At 43.3% G+C, this 22,573-nt stretch overlaps 2 protein-coding genes and 2 non-coding genes across 4 annotated transcripts; 2 read left to right on the forward strand and 2 right to left on the reverse strand.

Annotated features, from left to right (window-relative positions):
* Positions 1 to 1,489: 1,489 nt before the first annotated feature.
* Positions 1,490 to 2,938, forward strand: LOC104602687 (uncharacterized). The gene is made up of 3 exons (XM_010266465.1): positions 1,490 to 1,496; positions 1,900 to 2,669; positions 2,780 to 2,938. Exons 1-3 carry the CDS (start codon positions 1,490 to 1,492, stop codon positions 2,936 to 2,938), a joined length of 936 nt encoding a protein of 311 aa, XP_010264767.1.
* A 10,392-nt stretch (positions 2,939 to 13,330) lies between these two features.
* On the reverse strand, positions 13,331 to 13,437 carry LOC148802173 (small nucleolar RNA R71). Its single transcript, XR_016083233.1, has one exon. It is a non-coding gene; the product is annotated as a small nucleolar RNA R71 (small nucleolar RNA).
* A 1,319-nt stretch (positions 13,438 to 14,756) lies between these two features.
* Positions 14,757 to 14,863, reverse strand: LOC148802174 (small nucleolar RNA R71). Its single transcript, XR_016083235.1, has one exon. It is a non-coding gene; the product is annotated as a small nucleolar RNA R71 (small nucleolar RNA).
* A 5,162-nt stretch (positions 14,864 to 20,025) lies between these two features.
* On the forward strand, positions 20,026 to 22,261 carry LOC104602504 (patellin-6-like). The gene is made up of 4 exons (XM_010266223.3): positions 20,026 to 21,054; positions 21,135 to 21,259; positions 21,623 to 21,764; positions 21,854 to 22,261. The coding sequence occupies exons 1-4, from the start codon at positions 20,332 to 20,334 to the stop codon at positions 22,112 to 22,114; spliced, it is 1,251 nt and encodes a 416-aa protein (XP_010264525.1). The 5' UTR covers positions 20,026 to 20,331; the 3' UTR covers positions 22,115 to 22,261.
* The last annotated feature ends 312 nt before the right edge of the window (positions 22,262 to 22,573 follow it).

A 22,573-nucleotide genomic window follows, 5' to 3' on the forward strand; every position in this document is an offset into this window, starting at 1 on the left:
ACTATTTTTATTATTTATTAAATAATAATTAATAATTACTAATTATTATTTGATGAAGGGTGATTTGGCCCTCCAATGACATTGCGACACGTGGCACGACAAGACCGCCGCATGATACCTCAGTGCCACACAAACAGTTGCGGATCTCACTAAGTCAAGGAAACACACTCCAGGACTAATATGAGCACCTCGTATATAGCTCAGGCACCTCGAGAGAGTGGCTAGCAGCACTTTGTAAGTCGCGTCCTCCTTGGGATCTCGGATGGCAATGCATGAAGCTCATGCCAACCGACGCTTATATAAAGGTGCCCCCATTTTCTAAGAAAGGTACGTGTGGTTTAGCTTTCACATCTCTCTAGTTCTCTTGCTTTTTACCTTTCTCAGAACTCTTCGCTGATTTAAGCATCGGAGTGCCTACCCGAAGTAAAGCAACCTGAACACTCTGATCATCACTTTCTTGCAACTCAATCAGGTGACTTACATAGTCCGACATCCGAGCTATTTGCCAACAGATAGCACCAAATCATACACCATCAATTACTATTATTATAGTAATTGCTAATAATTATTAATTAATAAAAAATATTATAATTAATGATTAGTTGTTAATAATTAATAATTAATAATTATAAATTAATAATCATTATTAATTATTAAATAATAATTATGATAATTACTAATTAATTATTAATTATCATAGTAATTATTATTAAGTATTAATTGTATATTAATCATTATAACATTTTTAATATTATTTCTTTATAGAATTACAAAAAATAATAATTATTAATTATTAATTACTATTAATTAATTACAATTAATTATTAATTAATAAGAATTAATATAATTAATTAGTAATTAGTAATTATAGTCATCTAGTATTAGTAATAAATTAATTGTTAATTGAATAATAAATATTATTATCATAATATTAATTAATAATTATCAATGAACTATTATAATAATTATTATTAGTTATAAATTAAATTTTAATTATTAATTAACACAAATTATTTATTAATAATTATTAATTTTTTAATTAATTATAATCATTATAATTATTTTTAATATTATTTTTTATTGAATTACATATACAAACAAAAAATCTCATATATGGGGTTAAAATGGACATTTGACAATTTTCAAAATTTAGAACAGCATTCTTTACGTTCAAAGTTCAAAGAAAAGAAAAGTTCATCAATATCAATATACCTCTTAATGCAATTATTGCACTTTAAGATATTAGACGTTAGAACAAACAAACATGTCCTAAGTCTTTAAGAAAATTGCAATGTCAAGTTGAATGTGAGGGAATTGGGTGTTAATGGACTTAACATGATGAGAGGCTGATTGTGATGAGAGGTTGAATGTGAGGGTGAGATGAGGGCTGAATTGGAGCAATGGGAAGCTACATGATGTAAACTAAGTACAATGCGATGAAAGCTAAATGGGAAACTACTGACCCGTGGGGGGTCCGGATGTAGTAGGCATGTTAGGTAAGCACAATGAGTAAACACCTAATAGTTGTGTGGCACCTGTCCCAATTAATGCGTCTTTCATCTAAATGTTTTTGTTCCGTTACACATGAAGTATCTATTATTTTATTATTTCTGTCAAAATAATTAAAAATAAAAAATAACGAAAAAGGAAAACATCGTCATCTTTCTCCAAGAATTTTGGGTCGTCATCGTCTAAGTAGATTAGAACAGATAGAATTTCATCGAGGGATATTTTTTGGGTCATCATCGTCAAGATAATAACTGAGTTTTGGTTTGGATGTAGAGTAAATCATGGTACAGATAATTGGGTCTCAAGGGATATTTTTCTAGAGTGACAAAGAACGTGGGGTTGGTGGGTTTTCTGCTATAGATGGCTTTAATTAAAACATTGTTGATATAGGCGATGCTGTTGATGGGTTTGAATCTTTAGGAACTGATCCGAAGCGTATTAAATTAACTGACTACGATCAACAACAGCGTGGATCACTTGACCTGTCGAATATCTCTCACCAAGTTAGCCCTCTTGGATTGAGACTGAGTAAGACTGCATCATTATTAGACCTTGTAACAATGGCAGTTAATCAGAAAAAAGAACCTCTACGGAGTAAGACTGTATCAGCAAAGTGCGATTCTGCTCTATCCACTACCACTTTGAATATAACCATATGCTCTAAGGATACAAGGACGATTACAGATCAACTTGTTACCCAACTAGTTGCAGAAAAAATGAAGGCTTCAAATTTCCCAGCATCCTTTATCAGAATTGGCAATTGGGAGAGAAAGTCGAAATACAAAGGTGACTTGGTAGCAAAATGTTACTATGGAAAACGAAAACTGGTGTGGGAAGTGTTGGAAAATGGGCTAAAGAGCAAGATTGAGATCCAATGGGCGGAGATTTCTGTGATCAGAGCAGTCTTTCGCGAGAAACAGCCCGAGGTTCTAGAAATTGAGTTGACTCGTCCCCCACTCTTCTTCAAGGAAACAAATCCTCAGCCTCGAAAGCATACTCTCTGGCAGCTTGCTTCGGATTTTACCGGAGGCCAAGCACCAATATTCAGGAGGCACTTTCTCCAATTCCCTGAAGGAACTCTTGAGAAGCACTATGAGAAGATTCTACAATGCGATAATCGTTTGCTCATGTTGAGCCAGAGACCATTCCCTGATTTAACGGTCCTTACTTTCAATGACATCTGTGTGGACTTGAGGACTTATCCCACGAATTCAATGCGCCACAACCGGAAATGCCACCCCAATTTCAGTTTTCCCATTTGGGTTTCCAGAGGCCCGATTCAGCCCCTCTTCAATCTGTTGAGAATATCCAGACAATAAACAGACTGCCCGTCGGTGCCTCTGATTCAACTTCACCATTGTCGGTTATGGAATTCCCACCCATGGAAGACAAAGGATATAACCATAGCCGGAGTTCTGATTGGGGATAAACAACAGACGTTGTCGAGAGCATTCAGACAAGAAAAGTGGATCATTGTATTCACCTTTCTCTAGACAGGGCTCTCATCACCTACTGACTGAATCGGAACAACCTCCTACAGATAACTGGTCACTCAAGGAGGTAGCTGATGGAGGGTGATTTGGCCCGACCTCGTAGCATAGGGACACGTGTGCGTGATATGGTTCAACGAACAGCTCAGCCTAACAGCACAACCGTAACTCGACGAGAGGGATCCGCTGAGTCCAACATTGGCCACTCGGTGGGTTAAGCGACTCGCCGGGGACTAGCGCCCGACCAACCTTGACTCCCACCAAGTGTGGGAGATCCCGAACTTCTCTCAGGGCCCGAGCTCCCCTTGAGACCCGAGCTCTCCCTTCCTAAGAAGAGAGAGCCCCGGTTCTTGGCTAAGTGCCCCGAGGGAGAAACACCTCGGTGAAGCACCGTTGAGACTCCAGTTCGAACTTGCTTAAGGCCCGCCTCCAGTGCGGGCACCTCGGTGCAAGGCAAACCTGCCCCAGGTGGTTCGACGCACAATAGCTTGGTAGGCTGCAGGGAGATCTGCCTGACATCCGTGCCTGCCTGACATCCGTACCTACCTGATCCGGTGGCAGGGCTCGGATCCCTTGCCAGGCGGCGTTCTGCTTGCCGGCTCTGAAAAGCATGGTGCGCCTGTCGGGTTCGTACCTTGCAATAGCAGCCTGTAGTAGCAACCTGCACCTGCCACACCTGCCCTGGCGGTAACGGCTAGGGCAGTGGCGGTTATGCCAGATGTGACCAAGCTCCGATATAAAAGAACCCCAACCCTCACGAAGCGAAGGTATTGAAGCTAGCACTTTCAACACTCTTAACTCTCTGTATCTTCTTTGAGTTTTCCTCAGAGTTCTAACTTAGCCATCGAAGTGTTTCCTTTGGGAGAGCTCCCCGGGAACCCTTCACTTTCTTCTTCCTCTCAGGTGTCGTCCATCACAGTTAGGAGCCAATTCTCAGCCAGCTAGGAGTGCCCAGATTGTGCTGCATCATTTGGCGCCGTCTATGGGAACGCTTCAAAAGGCCTTCCTCTAACTTCTGTGAAACTTCCCTCAAAGAACTCATCATCACCATGGCTTCCTCCAACAACTCCGGACGCCGGAACACCTCAGAGGAACAACTCCAGCTACCCACCGTCTGCATCAGGCAGTTCATCGTCCCCCTCTCCATGGACGGGGTACCTAGTCTGAATGTGCCCCTGACAGTGGCACCCGTGACCGTTCCATTACCCTTTGCCATTGGAACAACCTTCGCTGAACCCATCATCCTCCCTCCGGTGGCCAACCAAGGTCAGTTCGAAGACCTGATGCAGTGCATGCGAGCCATACAGGCCCAAATGCAACAGTTCCAGCAACTTCAGTTCCACCAGCAGCAAGTGTTGCACCAAGTGTCCCAGTATCAGTATCAGCAACAATTTCCTTCACTCCCTCCCCGACACCCACCTGCGTAGCCAACTAAGCCTCACCGCCGCAGTGAACTCCCTTTCCGCCGAGGAGAGACCTCGGCATCGTCTCATGGAAGGAAGGAAAGACTCCCTACCCCCGCCTCGCAACCTGCAGTCAGGTCGGGGGCTTCCCAGCCGATTAGGCCGGCGTCACCTCAGCGTTCGCAGTTTAAACCTCTGCTTGCGGAGAACCGGTTCAAAGTGCTAGCCGACAACCGGGAACAAGGTCCCTCTGTTCATAGCTACCGACAGTCGTCCCTGCCTCTCCCTAGGCCCATTGAGCTCAGTAGCACCGAGGCCAGTAGCACCAACGTCGAGCCGGCCAAGAAGCAGCGGAGACGCCGCCGAGCTCGCTGAACTGCCACCACCCACAGCCTGCCCGAGCTCAGAGGCAAAGTAGAAATAAGTTCGGAAGAGGTAAAAGCTACACCACTTCTTTCAATTCCCTCCCCTCTGTCCCTGGAGTTCCTCATTGGCCCCATGCCAAGGGACTTCAAGCTCCCCCTACTGGACAAGTACGATGGGTCCTTTGACCCCAACGACCATGTCGACGCCTTCCAGTCCCAGATGTATCTGGCCAGGGCGAGCGAGTCTTGCATGTGAGTGGCCTTCTCCACTACTTTCAAGGGAGTAGCCCGCACCTGGTACCGAAACCTCACGCCGGGCTCAATAAGGAGTTGGGTGCCGTTCGTGCAGGTCTTCACCTCCCACTTTGTCACTAGTAAGAGGTGCCCGAGGACCCAAGAAAGCCTCCTCAGCATAGTCCAGAGGGAAGGAGAGTCCATTCGGAACTACATCAAGCAGTTTAATGACGCTTGCTTGCAGATACCCGACCTAGACCCTGCAGTTCGGCTCATTGCGGCCAAGCGGGGCATTACCCACAAGGAGTTCAGATGGCATGTGGTGGTCAACCAACCCAAGACCATGACCGAGTTCCTCGAACTAACAGATCGGTTCACAGGGACAGAAGAGGAGATCAACCAAAAGGGCGAACAGGCCCTTGAAAAAAGAAAAAGGGAACCAAAGCCCCCAGCTCCAAGTGACAGCAAGAAGAAGAAGGACCTAGCTTGGGGGGTGATGAGAGTAGAATTTATCATATTTTTATCCCCAATTATTCTATATTTTATACTAAATTAGCATCTAATTGGACTCATATTTCTTGTATTTTGATCCAGGGTATGAAAGAAGGCATCAAGAGCAAAGAAAGACAAATCGGATGATTTTTCACAGTTTCAACATCGTTCAGTAATCTGGGCCTAACTCGCGTCTCCGAACTCCAAATGGGATAATTCAAGATCCACTGGAAAGATAAGAGAAAAATCCACAACTTTCATGTTTTGGGATTTCGCAGATTAGGCCTGCATCGAAGTCAATTCCGGGCCTGAAGTTGCGGAAAATTCATAGGAAGGCCCAATCCACAGCTGAAGCCCAACTCGCAGAAAAGCCTGGCTGAAGCCCAAATCGCAGAGGAAGTCTACTACGAATCCAAGACCAAGAAACTAAGAAGAATCCTTCTAGATCCAAAGTCTTGATGTAATCTTAGAGTGAAAAAGGGATTGAGTTCAAGAGATAAAGAGATAAGATTAGAATTATGATAGGACTTTCTATTTTCTGTAAAGATCAACTTCAAGAGAAAGTAGGAGACCACCCCCTCCCCTTTAATCTATATAAAGGAGGGGGCGGACCAGCTTTAAGGGGGGACTTAATCACTTGATCACTGAATCACTCAATTTCTGATTTGAATCAAGAAGCAAGGAGCAATCAGTCAAGAAGGGTTCAAGAAAGGTTCAAGAATTCAAGAAACTTCAAGAAGAAGGTGGCGGCAAGAAGAGGAGATCTCAGCACCATGGGCGAATTCAAGAGTTCTTTCTTCCCCTTTGTTTGCTTTAATTCTTCCATCATGAACTGATTTGTTTCTTGCTTGGGCTATGGAAAACCTAACCATGTTAATGAATATATTTTTATCTTCTTGATTTATCCAAGATTGTGATTTCCATATAGTCTATGAATTATTGTGCTTAATGCAATTAAGAGCTTGGCTACCTCTTAATTGATTTGGGTTATGTGAATGAATTGAGAGAGGAATTCACATAATTGACAGAATAATTCATAGTGTGAATTGAATGGTATATAGAGATATATATACATGATTCATCTGAATTTAATGGTTTTCTTGGACTTAATGCACTTCCATCTTGAGAGCTCTACTCGAGAGATCGAAGGGTTACTTGATGGGCGTAGGTTTAGTATATCTAGAGAGAGAATATTAAATAAATTTGGGAAAATCTTAGCTTATGGGAATGGAAATTAGTCTTGGTTAATCGAACCCATCAATATTCATTACATTGGTTAGGTGGACCAAAGGTCCTAGCGATTTCATCATTTGCATATTCGATTAGTAATCACCCTTGCTTTTACTTTCTTTTTCCAGTTTTATTTTTAGTAGTTATTGCTTTCTAAAATCTGAATTTCGATTGTCCAAATAATTAGGGAAGACTGTGATTCTAATACTTATTTTGTTAAATCCCTGTGGGAATGATATTATTATACTACTTGATAACTAGTGCACTTGCTAGGGTTATATATTCATAGCTATCAGGGGGCAAAGCCAATTTAGCCTTTCCGAGCTCCGACAGTAGAAAGGGATTATACGCCCCTCAACACAAAGCGGGCCGAGATCCTCATGGCAATCAAGGACGCCCCATATGTGAAGTGGCCACCTCGGCTTTAGGAATAAAAACTTGTATTGTAGTTTCCCTAGAGATCACGGTCATAGTACTGAAAATTGTAAGAATCTCTGCGACGAGATAGAAGAACTTATCCATCACGGATATCTGAGAAATTTTGTACAACATAATAATAATAATAATAATAATAATAATAATAATAATAATAATAATAATAATAATAATAATAATAATAATAATAATAATAATAATAATAAAGCAGGTAGGCACGGGGAGCAGGGAAAAGAAGCTCCTGAGTCCAGCAGACAAGCAGAACAACCGCAAAGGCAACCTCCCGATGAGAGACCAGTTCGGAGGACCATCCATGTCATTGTCGGGGGTCAATTGTCGCGGGCTGCACTTCGGCAACAGCTCGGTCATCAGCCCACGAGGCCGCTAGGGAAGAGCTTAACCCCCCAAAGCGGCCAAGGATGGAGGAACCGATCTTCTTCATTAAGGACGATGCGCGAGGGGTCCATTATCCCCATGATGACGTGCTCGCCATAAAGATCAAGACCAACAACTTCGAGGTCAAGCGCGTCCTAGTCGATTCTGGCAGCTCGATAGATATTCTCTTCAAGATGGCCTTTGAACAGCTACAGCTCCAGGAAAGCGACCTGAAGCCCGCAAACACTCCACTTGTGGGATTCAGTGGTGAGGAGGTCAGGCCTTTGGGGAGAGTCACTGTACCTGTAGAGGTCGGCACCTGGCCCAACATGGTAAGGCTCAACCACGATTTCCTAGTGGTTGCGACCCCCTCCCCGTACAACGCAATAGTAGGTCGGCCCATTACCCACGCCCTACAAGCAGTAGTCTCCACCTACCTCTTGACGATGAAGTTCCCTATAGACTTTGGAGTCGGGGTGACGTGAGGCGATCAGCTCGAATCCCGCAAGTGCTACGTAGCCGCCCTCAAAGGAAAGGCCAAGGTAGCAGACGACCTCGAGCTAGAACGACCTGTGGAGCAGTTCGCGGAGCGAGCCACACCTACTGAAGAGATCATTCCCGTCTCAGCTTCGGCAAAGGATCTAGCTCGGGTACTTCAGATCGGCGCTTCTTGAGGTGCCCCTGCGGTCTCAACTGGTAAGTTTCTTACTCAAAAATTTAGATGTTTGTGCATGATCAACGACAAAAATGTCCGGCATAGACCCCAGCATTATAACTCATAGGCTCAACACTGATCCTGTAGTTAGGCCCGTTAGACAGAAGAAATGCAACTTAGCCCCAAAGCGGTGGAGGGTAGTCGACGAGGAGGTCGAGAAACTCCTTGCAGCCGATTTTATCAAGGAGGTTCATTACCTGAGCTGGGTGGCCGACCCCGTTCTGGTGAAAATGGCCAACAATAAATGGCGCATGTGCGTTGACTACACCGACCTGAACCGAGCTTACCCAAAGGGCTGCTTCCCACTTCTCAGGATCGATCGTCTAGTGGACGCGAACTCGGGGCACGAGTTGCTGAGCTTCCTGGATGCCTATTCGGGCTACAATCAGATCAGGATGGACCCAACTGATGAAGAGAAAACTGCTATCATAACCGAGTTTGGCCTATACTGTTACAAGGTCATGCCCTTCGGGTTGAAAAACGCTGGGGCCACTTTTCAAAGACTTGTAAATAAGTTGTTTGAGCCACTAGTTGGCAAAAAAGTAGAGTGTTATGTAGACGATATGGTCGTCAAGACCCAATTCTCACATGAATTAGTACAAGATTTACACTCAGTTTTTGAAATTCTATGTAAATTTAATATGAAGTTAAATCCAAACAAGTGTGTCTTCGGTGTCACCTTGGGTAAATTCCTATGATACATCGTTAACCGGCGAGGCATTGAGGCCAACCCGGACAAAATCAAGGCCATCCTAGAAATGAGACCTCCCCGGAAGTTAAAGGAGGTTCAGAAGCTGAACGACCGGTATGCCGCCTTGAGTCGCTTTTTGTCCAAGTCAGCAAATCGCTGCCTACCTTTCTTTAAGGCCATAAAAGGCAAAGGCTTTGAATGGACCAAAGAGTGCCAGCCTAGCGTTCGACGAGCTCAAAAGACACCTTGCCATCATTCCAGTCTTAGCCCGACCCGAAGTGGGTGATATTTTAGAGCTATACCTCTCGGCAAGTGACGAGGTGGTCAGCTCGGTACTAATAAGAGAAGTAGATCGGGTCCAATGACTCGTCTATTATGTTAGTAAAGTGTTGCAAGAAGCAGAGACAAGGTACCCAGAGATAGAAAAGTTAGCCTATGCACTAGTGATAGCAGCCCGAAAGCTCTGCCCATACTTCCAAGCTCACACCATCGTTGTCCTTACCAACAAACCTCTGAGGCAAGTTTTTCTCAAGCCCGAGGTCTCGGGAAGGTTGACAAAGTGGGCCATCGAGCTTAGCGAGTACAAACTCCGGAATAAACCGTGAACTGCTATCAAGGCCCAAGCCTTGGCAGATTTCGTCGCATAATGCACCTTTAGCTCCGAAGTCCCCAGGCTGGTGGAACATGAGGCCCCCAGTACGGGAGAGCTCGGAGTTCCCGGGCTGGTTGAACTCGAGCGTCGTGGCCTGCGAAGTAGCAACTAGCGCGACATTTCTCCTAGTTAGGCCAAGCCCGAATTGGGATGAAGAACCCTGGATCCTTCACGTAGATGGCTCGTCAAATCGGCTGGGCAACAGAGCTGGGATCATTCTGTACAGGCCAAGCGGTGTGAAACTGGAGTACGCACTATGCTTTAAGTTTGCGGCATCCAAAAACGAAGCAGAGTATGAGGCGCTGCTAGCCGAGTTGGATCTGGCAAAGGAAGTGAAAGCCAAGTACATCGTCGTCTACAGTGACTCCCAGCTTGTGGTCGATCAGGTTCTGAGTGAGTACGAAACTTGCGAGCCAACCATGGTAGCATACTTAGCCAAAGTAAGAGGGGCTCTGCACAACTTCCAGTAACACTTCATCTAGCAAATCCCGAGATCAGAGAACGCTGAGGTCGATGCCCTATCACGGTTAGCCAGCATGGGAGATAACACCATGAGGACTGTGTATATAGAAAACTTGCCTCGGCCTAGCATTCTCAGGGGGGCAGAGGAGGTCGCTCCCGTCGTTCAAGCAGAGTCGAGCTGGATTGATCCGCTCACGAGCTTCCTGCTACATGGGGCCCTCCCTGTAGATCGTAATGCCGCCAGGAGGGTAGAGCGCCATATAGCCAAATACGTCATGATAGACGGACGACTGTACCGAAGATCCTACACGCTCCCCTAGTTGCGCTGCCTGCGACCCTCTGAAGCCGAGCTCGTCCTCTACGATACTCATGAGAGCCTGTGCGGTGGACACCTGGGGGGTAGAGCCCTCGCTCAGAAAGCACTACGACAAGGGTATTACTGGCCAATGATGAAGGCAGATGCGACCGAGCTCGTTCAAAAATGTGACAAGTGCCAGAAGCACGCCAACATCCACCACCGACCTGCCGCCGACCTAAAGTACCTCACTAGCCCGTGGCCATTTGCACAATGGGGGATTGACTTACTCGGACCATTCCCACCGGCTACAGGACAAAGGAGGTTCCTAGTGGTGGCAGTTGACTATTTCACAAAGTGGGTCAAAGTTGAACCTCTCGCAACAATCACAGCTCGGAATGTGCAAAACTTCTTTTGGAAGAACATAGTGTGTCATTTCAGATTACCTCGGGTATTGATCTCAGACAATGGTAAGCAGTTCGAAGACATCAAATTCCAAAACTGGTGCCGAGACATGGGAATTCAGCAGAACTTCACCTCAGTGGCGCACCCTCAGGCAAATGGTCAGACGGAAGTCACGAACAGAGCTATTCTTCGCGGACTAAAGGCGCGACTAGACCGAGCTAAGGGATTATGGGCAGACGAGCTGCCCAGTGTATTATGGGCCTATCGTACCATAGAAAAGACCGCCACTGGAGAAACCCTCTTTAACCTCACCTACGGCACCGAAGCAGTCATTCCAGCCGAAGTCGAAGTTCCCTCACTGAGAGTAGAAGCGCATGATGACAGGGCGAATGAAGATGAGCTACACACCAACCTCGACTTGCTTAAAGAAGTATGGGACCTCGCATACATCAAGACCACGACCTACCAGCAAAGGGTAGCTCGGTACTATAACGCCAGGGTCAAAAAGCGGACTCTCCGAGTTGGCAACCTGGTTCTCCGTAAGGTTATGGTGCCTAAGTCCGATGTTGGCAAGCTCGGTCCGAACTGGGAAGGACCCTACCGAGTAAAGTGAGTACTCGGGGAAGGAATGTATGAGCTCGAAACCCTAGAAGGGGAACAAGTACCTCGGGCATGGAATATTGTTAACTTAAGGCAGTATTACATATAAATAATTGAGTAGACCACGAGTCACTCTCAGGGCTTAAGGGCCAAAATGCCGAGCTAACAAAGACCTCGGTGCAATAAAACTCCGAGAGCAGACCACGAGTCTCTTAGGGCTCAAGGGTCAAAATGCCGAACTAACAGACTCTGGCATAATAACCTAGCCACCTCTATGACGCGTACAAATTTTAAGGGACCACCATAGTACATGACGTATCAGGGGCGCAAGCAGACCAGCAGATTCCTCAACGCTTAGCTCACCTTGGCATATGACCAGAAGACAGTTCGGGCATATGCCTTACTATGCCTTACTATGACAATATTATCCATAAATCACCGAATTGAGTAGACCACGAGTCGATCCTAGAGCCTAAGGGCCAATTCATCGAGCTAGCGACGACTCGACAACACGAGACCTAGTCACCCCCTTGGCAGGGGCAGACTTTAGGAGAATGGACCACGAGTCACTCCCTCTAGCCTAAGGGCCAATGCGCCGAGCTAACTGAAGACCTCGACGCTATGCATGACTTAACTGTCTCGCCAGCATAGGCCTAGTATGCCAAGGACAAAAGGCGTCTTGGGTACGAACTCCCTAACGCTTAGCCTACCTCGATATACGCTGATAGGGGTAAACACTAACCTAAGTAGCCAGGTAGACAAGTCGGGCACGCGCCTTACTATGTCCCCCTCGATGTATGTTGTAAAATCTTATGGTCACCCCTACTAAGTATAGGGAAATAGTTCGGGGTGACAGCGGTAAAGACAAACACTTCAGCAGAAGAGAATTACACAAATACTTAATAAAATATGTACTTTCATTACATAATATGTGCTTCCATTACAAAAACCTCAGTACAAAGGATCAAGAAAAAGAGAAAGTAAAACTGAGCTCGCAGGCCCAGAGTACAAGGAGCACACAACTACTTCGAAGGCTTGTCGACCTCACTCAGAGCCTCTTCGGGGGTGTCAGCCAGGTCGGTAGCACCAGCCTCCTCATCGTCGCCCTCCTCTTCGGAATCTGGATCATCCATGGCCTGGTGGGCCATGTCGTCTGTGATCCTCCAGGTGGTGATGGCACTTGTGTCGAGGTCGGGGTATGTATGCCTTATCAACCACCTGCTGAGCTTAAACCCCCTACGGTAGACCTGCGACATCACATCGTAAAACCTAGATGATTTGACGTAGTCAATGACGGCCTAGACCTTCGTCTCCCCGAGAGCTTGATCGAAGATCTCGGTCTTCTCCTTGATATCAGCTTTGAGGTACTCCACCTCGTGTTCCAGGGCCCCCTTGGCTTCCTTAAGTTCCTGCACCTCGAGCTGCGAAGCCTCCTGACCCACCTTGAGGCTCTCCACCTCGAGCTTTAAGGCCTTCTGGCCTACTCTGAGCCTGTTCACCTCAGCTTTCAGCCTGTCCCTCTCGTGGGCTAGCTCCTCTTTCTCTGATAACAGAACTTCAATGAAGCTCTTCTGAGTTGCAGCGTCACCTTCCAACGGATGGATCTTACACCGAGCTGCCCTTAGGTTAGTATGAGCTACGCGAGATGACTCCTCAGCAGCCAAAGCCCGCTTCAGATGTCTATCAGACTGAAGGGTCAATGAGTGCACGACGGTGTTCACCTGACAAAAGGAGGTCAGTTAGTACCAAAGAGAAGAACGAAAGAATGGGAAAATGATGATTCTTAGAGTGTGAACTCACCACCATAGCGTTGGTTGCAGCACGGGCCCTGAGTTGACCAGGCTTAGATTATTTCCTTTTTCATTGCGTGATAGAGCTAAAGATTGACTTAACTCACTCCCTGCAGGAAGTATCACCACTTGGAATGATCTAACCCAGAATTTTTTGGCTAAATATTTCCCACCCTCCAAAACAGCAAAGTTAATTAATGATATTACTACTTTTGCTTAATTTGAGAGGGAATCCTTGTATGAAGCATGGGAACGATTCAAGGAGATGCTTAGGAAGTGTCCTCACCATGGGATACCAACTTGGCGACAGATTCAGACTTTTTACAATGGTATTAACCCCTCTAATCGATCCATTATTGATGCAGCCGCAGGTGGTACGATCATGAGGAAAACACCGGAGGAAGCTTATGACCTAATAGAGGAGATGGCATCAAACAGCTACCAGTGGAGCAATGATCGAACCAATCAGAGGGGAGTACACCACATTGATTCCTTTGCATCCTTATCTGCGCAAATAGCCAATTTAAATAAAAGACTGGATAACTAGTGCACTTGCTAGGGTTATTTTTATAGCTATCAAGTTTTTGGTGCCATTGCTAGGGTTTAGTATATCTCGAGAGAGAATATTAAATAAAATTTGGCAAGACCTCAGCTTATGAGAATGACAACTAATCTTGGTAAATCGAACCCATAAATATTCATTGCATTGGTTAAGTGGACCAAAAGCCCTAGTGATTCCATCCTTTGCTTCTATTTTCTTTTTCTAGTTTTTAATTTTAGTAGTTTTTGCTCAAATCTAAATTTCGTTTGTCCAGATAATTAGGGAAGACTGTGGTTCTAATACTTATTTTGTTAAATCCCCGTGGGAACGATATTTTTTATACTACTTGATAACTAGTGCACTTGCTAGGGTTATTTTTATAGCTATCAAGTTTTTGGCGCCGTTGCCAGAGATTTAATCCTAAAAGAATATTAGAATTTGTTAACCTTGATTAATTTGGACATTTTATTTATGTTTTTATTTTTATTTTATTTCTATGATTATTTTTATTTATTTGTTCGAATTCTTGCTGGTTTAGATTTACTAGTGCATGACACGCACTAGACAGGAAGGATTAGCAAAATTCGATCATGAGATTGAGAGGACCCTTCGCTTGTTGCAAAGGGCCAACAAAGAAAAAGCAAGAGAGGAGGTTGTTATTTGCGAACCAGCCATAGAGATTGAAGGAGAGATGGCAGAAGGAAATCACACCCTCTTGGACTATGCTTATCCAAACATTGATGGGGCGACATCCAGCATTTGCAAGCCCACCATTCATGCCAACAATTTTGAAATCAAGCCTGCAATAATTCAAATGATCCAAACAAGCATTCAATTTAGTGGGTTAGCAAGTGATGATACTAATGCACACATTGTTAACTTCTTAAAAATATGTGATACGTTTAAACATAATGGAGTTAGTGATGATGCTATTAGGCTTAGATTATTTTCTTTTTCATTGCGTAATAGAGCTAAAGATTGGCTTAACTCACTCCCTGCAGGAAGTATCACCACTTGGAATGATCTAACCCAGAATTTTTTGGCTAAATATTTCCCACCCTCCAAAACAGCAAAGTTAATTAATGATATTACTACTTTTGCTTAATTTGAGAGGGAATCCTTGTATGAAGCATGGGAACGATTCAAGGAGATGCTTAGGAAGTGTCCTCACCATGGGATACCAACTTGGCGACAGATTCAGACTTTTTACAATGGTATTAACCCCTCTAATCGATCCATTATTGATGCAGCCGCAGGTGGTACGATCATGAGGAAAACACCGGAGGAAGCTTATGACCTAATAGAGGAGATGGCATCAAACAGCTACCAGTGGAGCAATGATCGAACCAATCAGAGGGGAGTACACCACATTGATTCCATCTCACATTAGTCACGATTTTATTTTCAAACTCCCCCCCTTTTTTTTCACAAAAATCACAGGGTTTCACTACCTGATCCATGAATTCATTGATTGTGGTCTCTATATGCCTAACACAACAAGTTCTAGAATAATCAACCCCTGTTTGATAGATAAATATGTGAAAATCAATCAAACCCTTATGCATCTTGCCTATTGATCGATTAAAATCATGAGGTACCATATGCAACCAAGAAAGATTCAGTTAGTCATGTTTGCATCCTATCTTATCTATTCAGCCTAAGCACATGATTCCTGATAAGTTGAAATCGTTCAAGGATAAGTTTTCGGGAGTAGAAATTTCAAGACGGTAAGGTATCCCAAATTTCCATCAGATTTCCCTAATACCCCCACACTTAAGTAATACATTGTCCCCAATGTATGTGATTATGCATAAAGTAGAAGGATTTGGGGGTACTTCCCTGTTCGCTTTTTTTTTTTGAGGTTCCTGCTAAACACAAAAATCAAAACCAAACAAAATAAAAAAAATAACTAAACATAATGGGTTGCCTTCCAGAAGCGCAATTGTTTAACGTCGTTATGCTCGACGTCCTCTTTTTGTTCCTTTAATCCAATGAATACCGAGGAATGTCCAACGAGATGTCTACCGTAGAGGGGACATTTGTATCCTCGTGGAACAACTTCAATCGATGTCCATTCACCTTGAAGATCTTACCTGTGTCGAGACTTTTGATCTCTGCTGCACCATAGGGAAAAACATTAGTCACAGTAAACGAACCCATCCACTTGGAACACAGCTTACCTGGCATGAGTTGAAGTCGAGAATTATACAATAAGACCTTTTGTCCAATTTTAAATTGTTTTCTTAAGAGTGCATTGTCATGGAACGATTTGGTCTTTTCTTTGTAGATTTTTGAATTCTCGTATGCCTCTAACCTCAACTCTTTCAGCTCTTGCAACTGGAGCTTCCTTTCCTTCCCTGCTTCTTCCATATTCATGTTGCATTGTTTGATTGCCCAATAGGCCCTATGTTCAATTTCCACCAGCAAGTGGCAAGATTTGCCAAAAATTAACCTGTAAGGGGACATACCTATTGGGGTCTTGTAAGCTGTCCGATATGCCCAGAGAGCATCATCTAGACGTAGGTTCCAATCCTTCCTTCCTGGATTCGCCGTCTTTTCCAATATGGACTTTACCTCTGTATTGGAAATTTCAACTTGCCCGTTAGTCTGGGGGTGATAAGAAGTGGCAATTCGGTGATACACCCCATATCTTCTCAACAAGGCTTCAACTGTTCTATTGCAAAAATGGGTCCCTTGATCGCTTATGATGGCTCGAGGAATGCCAAACTTACTGAAGATGTTAGACTTTATAAACCCTACAACACATTTAGAATCATCAGTTTTGGTAGCTTTGGCTTCCACCCATTTTGAGACATAATCGACTGCCAAAAGTATGTAAGAAAAACCACAAGAGTGGGGAAAGGGTCCCATGAAATCAATGCCCCAAACATCAAATATTTCACATATAAGAATGGGGGTTTGAGGCATCTCATTCCTGCAAGATAGTGTACCTGTTTGTTGACATCTTTCACAGTTTTTACAAAACAAGTAGGCATCTCTAAATAGGGTGGCCCAATACACCCCACTATCCAAGACTTTTCGAGCAGTCCTCTTTGGCCCAAAATGGCCCCCACAAGCATAATTATGACAAAACCTTAGAATCGACATCTGCTCCTCCTCAGGGACACATCTCCTAATCATTTGGTCAGAACAAAATTTCCATAGGTAGGGTTCGTCCCATACATAATATTTCGCCTCATACCTGATTTTATTCTTTATGGGTCTGTTAAGGTCATTAGGAAAAATTCCCGTGACCAAGTAATTCACAATGTCAGCATACCATGGAGTCATACTTCTCATGAGGAACAACTGCTCATCAGGAAACAACTAACAGATGGGAGAGGAGCCCTCGTCTTTCACCAACCTACTTAGGTGATCAGCCACCGAATTTTCAGCTCCCCTTCGATCCTTGATTTCTAGATCGAACTCTTGGAGCAAGAGTATCCACCTTATCAGCCTCGGTTTCGACTCCTTCTCATCTTTAGAGTTTTACTCGAGAGATCGAAGGACTACCTGATGGGTGTAGGTTTAGTATATCTCGAGAGAGAATATTAAATAAAATTTGGAAAGACCTCAGCTTATGAGAATGACAACTAATATTGGTAAATCAAACCCACAACTATTCATTGCATTGCTTAGGTGGACCAAAAGCCCTAGCGATTCCATCCTTTGCAGATTCGATCAGTGATCACCTTTGCTTCTATTTTTTTTTTCTACTTTAATTTCAGTAGTTTTTGCTCAAATCTGAATTTCGTTTGTCCAGATAATTAGGGAAAATTGTGGTTCTAATACTTATTTTGTTAAATCCCCGTGGGAACGATATTTTTTATACTACTTGATAACTAGTGCACTTGCTAGGATTATTTTTATAGATATCATAGTCTTGCTACAGTTGGAGGTTGTTTAGAGACTTTGTAAGTCGATGGTGGTAACGCAATATCAGTTCGAGCAATACTAGAACATTTTATTCAGTATACACATTAGATTAATTAAAGGAAGCGCCCAATGCACCCACAATGCATCGCTACCAATGCAGTACGTGACAAAAAAAAATTGTGGTACAGAAAAAAAATATTAAAAAAAGGGGGAAATTCTATGATAAAATAACACCTTATAATTTATAATTTGCTATCACGTTTATGATTCTAGTTTATTGATTAGTTATTTTTGAGATATAAAAGTAATTACTCCAGGTGGCTAAAATTTGCAAGACCAAAGCTTCTTCCATAGAACAGAATGTGCATTGGTAAATGAGCTTGATCTTCTTTGCTTAATCAATTCTATGTAAACAGACTTCGTGGTGAAATTACCCTTTGGAGTAAATAACCATACAAGGAAATCTGGTTCAGTGGTCTCAAACTGTAATAGAAGAAGCTTGCAAATGTGATCAATGCTTAAAGGGTCAAAAAGCTCCATAACTTTGGTGCAGTCCCAATCTCGAACTTCATTGGCAAACAATGAATTCACTGTAGAAGAATCTGATTCATCAAGATGATGTAAAGGTCAAAACCCTTGAACAAAGGGAACCCAGGGTAATGGAATTGAATTTAAACCCCGCAAAGTACGTAGCAAATGCAAACGACTTTGCTCTTTTTTTAACTTTATTTTTTATGGACAAATATTGACTATTGGGTGGGCTGTGGGCATTGGCTTTCAGCAATTGCTCTCGTTGCTGTCCAGGCGCTTAATTGGACGAGTACAAATACAAATATATTGGCTTAATTTGGAAGGAGTACAAATGTAAATATGTAGAGTGTAAAACTTTATATTTTATATTATTTTTATGCATTTGTATTGTATATGTTTGTATTTTTACTTTCTTCAAACTGAGCCATTAATATTAGACCTGTTCACGGGCCCAACTTTACATTGTCTCGAGTTCGGGCTTTAGGTCAGGCCCATTAGAATTTTGACAAAAGTTAAGCCCGAATCCAACCCATGAACAAGTCTGATTAATATATATAAAACAATACAAAATATAAGATTTTACACTCTATTCCTTCCAAATTGAGTTTAATATGAATCCAAAGAACAACCCAACAAAGTTAGAAAAGCCAATACGTAGCCGAGTCGATAAGACTGAATGAATGGAACCCTAAACCTAGGGTTTGTAAAAGGTTAAAATTGTGGAGAGTAACTGTTGCAGTTAGTAAGAGATTTTAAATTGGGATTATAGCATATAAGGGCAACTTTTGGGCTCTAATATCAATAAAAGTAATATTTAAAAAAAAAAACAAAAATAGGTTAACTTTTTTAAAATAATATCAATTAAGGGCAAAAACACTATTCATCTTCTTCCTCTTGCAATCCATTCATCAACGCCACCGTTCATCGCCGCCTCCGGCAACACCTCTGCCTATCTCCGCTCACCTCCGCTTTCGCCTCTGGCAATGTTGCCAGAAGTGGGCGGAGGCAACGGCGGCGCTAGTGGTCATTCCTTTATCCAATGCCACCACCTCTGCCCACCTTCGACAACGTTGTCAGAGGTGGGTGGAGGCAGAGGCGGCGACAACATTAGTTGGTGGAGGTGGTAGCGTTGGGCAGAGGAATGACCACCAGTGCCGTCGCCTCCACCCACCTCTAACAATGTTGCTGGAGGCAGAGGTGGAGGTGGGCGGAAATAGGTGGAGGCATTGCTAGAAATGGCGGTGGACGACAATGCTAATGAATGGATTGCAAGAGGAAAAAGATGAACAATGCTTTTTCCCTTAATTGATATTATTTAAAAAAACATATTTTTGATTTTTTTTTAAATATTACTTTTATTAAGGCCTTAAAATTCGCTTATCTATTGTATAATCCTTTTTTTTTTATCCTTGATTACACTCTCCTAGTGCCAAAATCCCACAATCCCACACATTTATTGAACTCACATGATCCAACCTGACTATGAAAATTAGATTAGTTAAGGATACATATTTTAAAAACTGGGCTTGGGTTGATCTCAACCCGACCCAATTGCACTATGATTTTTCTTCTTTATTTCCTTGAAAATATAAACTTATGTAGGTAGGCGGGTATATGCCACTTAACATTCTTGACCGACCGGCCTGTTCGAATCGGTAGTTCGGTTGCTACTGCGTAGTGCTATCTATCTTATCAGGATGCGCACATGGGCTTTAACTGAAGGACTCATTAAATCAGGGCTACAGTATTGCACAGGTGGCATAAAAGGGAAGGGGTGCGTAATGTGCCCTAGGAGCTCTCTATCACGGACCTGCCGTTTCCTATTTGAAGTTTTTTTTTTTTTTTTTTTTTTAAAGGCAAGAATCCTATTTGAAGTTTTGAATTCTCTCAAACGCGGCTCCACATATTTTATAACCGTGACCCCAATAAGTTTTTGGGGAATACCAACTCTTCTCTTTCTCTTTTTTAACTCACAACTCACCCGCAGACACACAATCTCTTCTCTCTTTTTTCTCCCCTCCACTCCACTCCCACTCTCCGACCCCTGTTTTGTCTGTCCCCTTCCTTTTCTCTTTTACTGCACCCCAAGAAACCTATGTAGTTCAGACCTCCGAGAATCGAAGCTAGAGCTTCTCGGCTACAGAGAAATAAAAGAGAAAAGGTTAACGTATTCTTGTTGTATTGCTCTTCTGCACTTCTACCCCTACGGATTTCCTATCCGGTTTCTCACAGAATTGTAAATGGAAGCTTCATCGCCTCTCTCAGTCCCACAAACCCCACAAGACAATCCGAAAGTCTCTCCGAAACCATTAAAAAAAGGCTTTGTTAGTTCGTTAATGGAGGCCACTTCACTTCGCTCTCCTTCCTTCAAAGAAGACACCTACTTTATCTCTCACCTCAAAGCTTCAGAGAAGAAGGCTCTGCAGGAACTCAAAGAGAAGATGTCGGCCTCTCAAGGGTCTGAATCTATGTGGAATATTCCCCTTTTGGGTGGAGACGAGAAGGCTGATGTAATTCTGTTAAAGTTTCTCCGAGCCAGGGATTTCAGGGTCTCTGACGCCCTCACCATGTTGGAGAAATGCTTAGCCTGGAGAAAAGAGTTCGGTGCAGAGAACATTTGTGATGAGGATTTGGGGTTTAAGGAGCTTGAAGGCGTGGTGGCTTATATGCATGCTTATGACAGAGAAGGCCATCCCGTTTGTTATAATTCTTACGGGGTCTTCAAAGATAAGGACATGTACGACAAGGTTTTTGGGGACGAAGAGAAGATGGAGAAATTTCTTAGGTGGAGAGTTCAAGTGCTCGAGAGGGGTATAAACCTTCTCCATTTCAAGCCTGGGGGGATAAATTCGATTATACAGGTGACTGACCTGAAAGACATGCCCAAGAGAGAGCTCAGGGTCGCCTTCAATCAGATCCTCTCTCTGTTTCAGGATAATTATCCTGAAATGGTGGCTCGGAAGGTAATCTATTTGCATTTTCAGACCAATATGGTAATTAATTAAGCATTTTTTTTTCTGAAATATGAGTTTTGATGTATCAGATATTCATCAACGTTCCATGGTACTTCAGTATGTTGTATGCAATGTTTAGTCCATTCCTCACCCAACGGACCAAAAGCAAGTTCGTGATCGCTAGAGAAGGAAATGTTGCAGAGACCCTTTACAAGTATGTTCTCGAACTCATTTTGATGGTTTTTCCCAAATGGTTACGTGGTATGTGAACTGCGTTAGATAATTTGATGAAGAATCTAAGTGGGTTTTTGTTATTGGGAGCATGTAGTTCAACAACTTCGGTTGCTTGTGGCCTTCTATGTCCCAATTAAAGATTCGGAGCTACTCTACTCTTGTCTCTTTCAATCTTAATTTATATTAACTACAATTTTAAGTTCTCAGGCGGGATTTCCATCTTCAATTCTTTGTTTTATTATTGCTGTGCTTGCATTGATTAGATAATTAAATTCGAAGATATTTCCTTCCTGAGTCATGGTTCTGGACTCTTACTTCCCCAATCCGATCTCTGTCTGGTTAGGTACATAAGGCCAGAGAACGTTCCAGTTCAGTACGGTGGGCTGAGTCGAGCCGTGGATATGGAGAGCGGTCCGCCAAAGCCGGCATCGGAGTTCACCGTCAAAGGAGGAGAGAGAGTGAACTTAGAGATAGAGGGAATTGAGGTAAATGTATTATGAAATTTCAACTTTAATCCATCCTCGTCAGACCCATCTGAAATCTAAACTAAATTCACCAATGGCATAACTACTAGGGTGGTGCAACCATAACTTGGGACATAGTGGTTGGTTGTTGGGAGTTGGAATACAGCGCAGAGTTTGTGCCTAGCACAGAGGGAAGCTACACGGTGGTGATCGAAAAACCGAGACGAGTTGCAGCTTCAGAACAACCGGTCCACGCCTCCTTCACGTCGAAGGAGCCGGGAAAGATGGTTCTATCCATCGATAACACTAAATCTCGGAGAAAGAAGGTTGCGGCTTACCGATATTCCGTGCGCAAACCCATGGTGCTTTAAACCTGCTTTTTCGTTACAATTACATAAATAGCCCGCCAGAACGTGGGCAGGGCAGGCCTGGCGCGAGTCAAGTATGCATGTATGAGGAAGGGTGATGGTATTATCGTCATTAAAAGAGGAAATGCAGGTTACTTTTGTCCCTTTAAATTATTATTATTATTTTCTCGTAGTATTGTCTGAAAATTTCAAAATTCCAGGGTGAAAACTGAGAACTGGAGGAGATATAATTTGCCTTTGTCTCAAATCTCTCTCTAAGCAGAGGCAAAAAGTCTCTGTTGGTCTGGGAGAAGGATAGATAGGAAGATGACTAGCCATGGGCGATAAGGAAAGGAAGCGCGTTAGCGTTACCACTTAGCACTAAGACCAGATTTTGGTAAGAATTAATCTAAATTAAAACAAATTTAAATGGGTTAAATAATCCAAATATTAAATTGGATCAATCTAAAATATCATTAGATT

This window comes from Nelumbo nucifera, chromosome 2, assembly GCF_055504915.1.
Source record: "Nelumbo nucifera cultivar China Antique chromosome 2, China Antique-T2T, whole genome shotgun sequence".
Classification (NCBI taxonomy): domain Eukaryota; kingdom Viridiplantae; phylum Streptophyta; class Magnoliopsida; order Proteales; family Nelumbonaceae; genus Nelumbo; species Nelumbo nucifera.

Excerpts from the sequence above, each read along its gene's own strand:
- LOC104602687 (XM_010266465.1), top strand. Across the intron at positions 2,670-2,779 it reads GACCATTCCCTGATTTAACG|AGGCCCGATTCAGCCCCTCT; the intron begins GTCCTTACTTTC and ends TTGGGTTTCCAG.
- LOC104602504 (XM_010266223.3), top strand. The coding sequence starts at position 20,332 with ATGGAAGCTTCATCGCCTCTCTCAGTCCCACAAACCCCACAAGACAAT. Across the intron at positions 21,055-21,134 it reads CTGAAATGGTGGCTCGGAAG|ATATTCATCAACGTTCCATG; the intron begins GTAATCTATTTG and ends TTGATGTATCAG. Across the intron at positions 21,260-21,622 it reads GTTGCAGAGACCCTTTACAA|GTACATAAGGCCAGAGAACG; the intron begins GTATGTTCTCGA and ends CTGTCTGGTTAG.